The 4,349-nt window shown below is 50.1% G+C and overlaps 1 protein-coding gene across 2 annotated transcripts in view; it reads right to left on the bottom strand.

Moving 5' to 3' along the window:
• The window catches only part of SH3YL1 (SH3 and SYLF domain containing 1), a 35,315-nt gene that overhangs the window by 22,538 nt on the left and 8,428 nt on the right, over positions 1 to 4,349 (bottom strand). For both annotated transcript variants that reach the window (XM_006153533.3, XM_006153534.2), the window contains one exon: positions 2,742 to 2,852. In XM_006153533.3, coding sequence (XP_006153595.1) covers positions 2,742 to 2,852 — 111 coding nt within the window. The remainder of the gene's footprint in view (positions 1 to 2,741; positions 2,853 to 4,349) is intronic.

Below are 4,349 nucleotides of genomic sequence, written 5' to 3'. Positions count from 1 at the left end.
TTTTTTTTCGTTTTTTTTTTTTTTTTTTTTTTTTTTTGTTTCTGGAGAGGTTTTTGCTATAGGGCATATGCGCTAGCCAGACAGACAGAGAGACAGAAAGTGAGAAATCACCCCCGGGGGTGGGGGATGGTCATGCCTCTATCCCTTCTCCATTCTCCTCTCAGGATCTTGAGCATGCACAGGTGCCTGGTGTGAGTTTAATCCACTGAGTCCAGGACTCTAACTGCGGCCAACTACATGGGAGTCCAGCAACATAGCCATTATGGCACCTGCCGGTCTCAGCTCCACAGTTTTAAGGAGGAAATTAATAAATGACGACAGCCAACCATGGAGAGGAGCTCTGATCTTGGAACCATGCAGCCGGAGCACATCCAGCGGCACCACCACGTAGTATGCATATGTTTTAACTCCAAAATAGCAAAATTAAGTGATTTTGAAATTTTAAGAAGTTCTAAAACCTCACAAAGTGGCCTGCTATGGTATTTGAATGCCACTTAACTGCCAGAATGCTAAAACATAATTCAACTTACAAACGTTGGCTTGCACGCATTTCAGGGGTGTTCATTACATGTGTGTTACTAACACACGTGTCCACACGCAAGCACCCCATCCTCTCTGCGTTTATTTACATAGTGGCACTTCTTTCAAAATCACAAAAGAAGTCTCAACGGTCACCGAGACTGGTTTACTTTGTCATCACTTTCATCAAACATCTGTCAAGGATGTGAAACCAGACCCTGGGTCCAGGAGCCTGAGGGAGGTCTGGTAGACACCCTTTCAAACCTTGTCACCACTTCGAACATCTAAATTAGTGACAGGCGTCCTGCCCTGGCAGCTGGGTGGGGCTGGGCCCTCAGGCTGCTCTGGTGGCCCTCTGCTCCAGCACTGTTTTAGAACTGCAGATGAGCCCGGTGCAGGCTCTGTTTCCACAGCCACCTGTGGGCAGGGAGTCTGCTCCCCACGCACTGAGTTGCTGCGCCCCTAGAACAGAACGCACGTTCCCAGAGGAACACATACCGCCCGCTGACTGTGTCTTGCAGACTGTTCACCCGAGTTCTGGGCAGACGGACGTGCTTGCTAGCTAGCTTTCTGTCTACCACAGGAGCTGATGGCAGTGTCGGCCCTGCAGCTTCGCATGTCGGAGCCTCCATCAGAGCAGGCGTGTGCACACTGAGTCCCATGGCCTAGCGCTCAGCCCCTCAGTGTTCCAGAGCTGCGCAGTGGCTTTACCGGAACCCCTGGTGAAGCTCTGGGAAGAATGGCCCTCTGGTAGCTGGGGGCCCCCTCCAGGCGCATTCCTTGGGTTAGGTCTTACGGAGGCCGATATGCAAGAGGATTTTTTATTTTGGAGTATCGTCCCGAAGGGAGTCCAGTGTCCTTCCTCTCTCTGAAGGCAGAAGCAGCATGACAGGTGTGTGTACCCAGGATCCTGACAGGTGCACGTGGTGTGTGTGTGAGTGTGTCTATGTGTGCCCAGAATCCTGACAGGGGGAAATGGAGAAAGAAGAACTACAGGGCGCCATGCCCACTGGGGATGCTCTCGTCCTCTCTCTGTCTCTGGCAAGTACATGTTCCCTCTGAAAATAGGAGGAAAAAAAAAAATAAAGGAATGTCCTCCATCCCTGGGGTCACAATATTGCCACTGAAAGCTCAGTTTTTCTGGTTGAACTTCCTCAAAGTTCTAAAAAACACTGCTCAAATTCGTAGGTGCTCAAGCACTCGCACCTAGCAGTCCTGCGAGTGGTGTGAGTTCTGACTGCTGAGGGCTGAGCAGCTTTTCAGGGCCCGGGGAAGATCCATGCCTCAGTGCAGCCTGCCTTTGGAAGGCCTCACCTATGAAGAGCTGTTTTCTCCGATGGGAGATGTGCCTGGCTGACATAACAATAATTAATATTATTATTAATGCTATTATAACAGCAACAAACATGTTTAAATCACTTAAAGCTGTCAAATAACCTCAGAAGATCTGGCTTAGAAAAAGTAAATGGGTTTCTTTCATGCAGGGCCGAGTCGTACCCTGCAGTAACTGAGAGGGCAGTCTGCCTGCCGTGTGGCCCGGCCAGCACGAGGAAGACCTTCGTGGGACAGCCTGTGGGGACAAGCGGCACTGGTGGTGCGGATGGGCAGTAGCAGTTCCCAGAGGCCAGGTCTGGACGGGCCGTGTGCGGCCTGCCCACCTACGGAACTGCAGGGACTGCAGTAGAGACAGGGTTAAAACGCAAGCGTGCATCTCTGGGCACACCGCTCAGTCGGACCCAGCAGGCTTGGAGCGGGACTTAGGGACTGTGTTCCAGCAGCCAGAGGGCACTGGTGCCTGCGTCGTGGGGGATGCTGACCGGCAACGTCTCCCTGAGACACTGTGGCGTGCAAACGCTTTCGTGGAGGGAAAAACACGAAGTTAAAACGTATCTGGGCAATTTAGTGGACTTGCAGACAGCTGGTTCTCAGAAAGCTATGAGGACAGAGTGCAGGACACCGGAGAGAGGGCAGGTGTGCGCAGGGCACTTCGCATCCCGTGGGGTCGGGGGCTGCCTGACCTGACCTGCACCATCTGTGTCTACAGGGGATCCTGCATGGGGACCCACTGGGAAGAGCCATGGGGCTTCCAGAGCTTCCTGATCAGCTCTGAGAACAAAGGTGTCCAGGTCCCGGCTGGGCTCAGGGGTTGGCGCTTAGGGACACAAGGAGCAGTGTAGAAAGCACACCCACTTAGACGTGAGCCGAGGATCCCATTTACCTACCAGGGATGATCTTATCCGGTCCATTTCTGGAAGTTATTTCTGTGAATTCTCTTAATATTTTAGCAGCTTTTTTTGCTTCTGATTTCAAATCGGAGGGTATTGGGTTATTCACTGAAAAGTATTAAAAAGAGGTATTTTAATGAAAAAATACTAAACAGAAATGAGAACTGTATTATAATTTCATTTTTTATATACAATTATGCATTCACAATTGTATCCACCCTAAGGAAATAAATTGGAAATCCTCAATTATTGACTTTCAATCTACTCCAAGAATGAGAAACTCCAAACCTTTAAAATCTCAGAAATTGTTGGGACCAGCAGATGGTGTAATGGTTATGTCGCTGGACTCCCACATAGCAGACCACGGTTCATAGTCCCAGATCCAGCAGCTTAAAACTCACATGTGCATATGTGCCCAAGATTCCAAGAAGAGCGTGGAGGAGAAGGGGAAGTGGCATGGCCATCCCCTTTTGGGAGTGATTTCTTGCCTTTTGTCTCTGTCTCTCTAGAGAGCACACATGCCCTACAGCAAAAATCTCTCTAAAAAGTAAAATAAAAATTTATAAATATGGGACTAGCAGTTGGTGTAATGGCTATGTCGCTGGACTCCCATGTAGTTGCCCACAGTTTGAGTCCCAGACCCAAACTTAAACTCACACCGGATGTGTGTGCATGCGTGCCCAAGATTCTGAGAGGAGGATGGAGGAGAAGGGCTTGGAGCATGGCTATTGCCCTGGACGGATGATTTCTCACTTCTGTCTGTCTGTCTGTCTGGTGAGCACACGTGTCCTATAACAAAAACCTCTCCAAAAAAAAAAAAAAAAATCTCAGACACCATAAAACCATGGGCGTCTAAAGAATCTTGAACGAAATCTGGTCCAACTTTCCCATTACGTAGCTCTTCCTTGTAATTGATTTACCTTTATACAAAAAAGAAATTTAAATTTTTAAAATGAACAAATTTTGTACTTTACATTTGTCTATAAATTATGTAGAATTAATATACTTGGTGAGTCTCATCAGAGACCTTTGAACTGGTTGCCGTAGAGATCCCCTGCCGTCAGCTCTGCAGACTCAGGCGGCGCGGTCCCGGGACGGCCCAGGCCTGCAGGTCCGGCAGCCCCGTCCGACGTGCTCGGGGCCCACAGCGTGGGTGCTCACTTACACAGCGATGCTCATGCAGCCCCTCAGCTCTGAAGCACATGGGGGAGCTGTCCCTGCCCACCTGCGGGGAGGACTTTGGAAGTCGCAGCAGCCAGTGGTGAGATGTGAGGTCCCGTGAACCCTGAGGCCAGGGATGCCCATCTGCGCCGACTGGATGGCAGGACACAGGAGACTGGACACAGTCATGTCCCTCATCCCCGGGGTGAGATGGGTCAGCAGTGCTATGAGCACTTAGACCTCATGATCAGAGAGCCTTTTAGGGAGGATCAAACCTTGGGCTCCCCTAAGTCCTCAGCCTGCTGAGTAGCAGCCTTAGCTAGAGTGTCTGGCCATGGCTGGACAGAAGATAGACATTTCCAATAAAATAATGTGATGTGCTTTGCTGCGTGGTCAGACTGAAATACACGCCTTTTCAGGCTGCAGACTGAGCCAGGGTCGTGC

The sequence above is a fragment of the Tupaia chinensis genome, unplaced genomic scaffold (assembly GCF_000334495.1).
Source record: "Tupaia chinensis unplaced genomic scaffold, TupChi_1.0 Scaffold000377_5, whole genome shotgun sequence".
Classification (NCBI taxonomy): Eukaryota; Metazoa; Chordata; class Mammalia; order Scandentia; family Tupaiidae; genus Tupaia; species Tupaia belangeri.
Note: the sequence above shows the minus strand (reverse complement) of the source record. Positions and strands in the feature narration are given on the sequence as shown.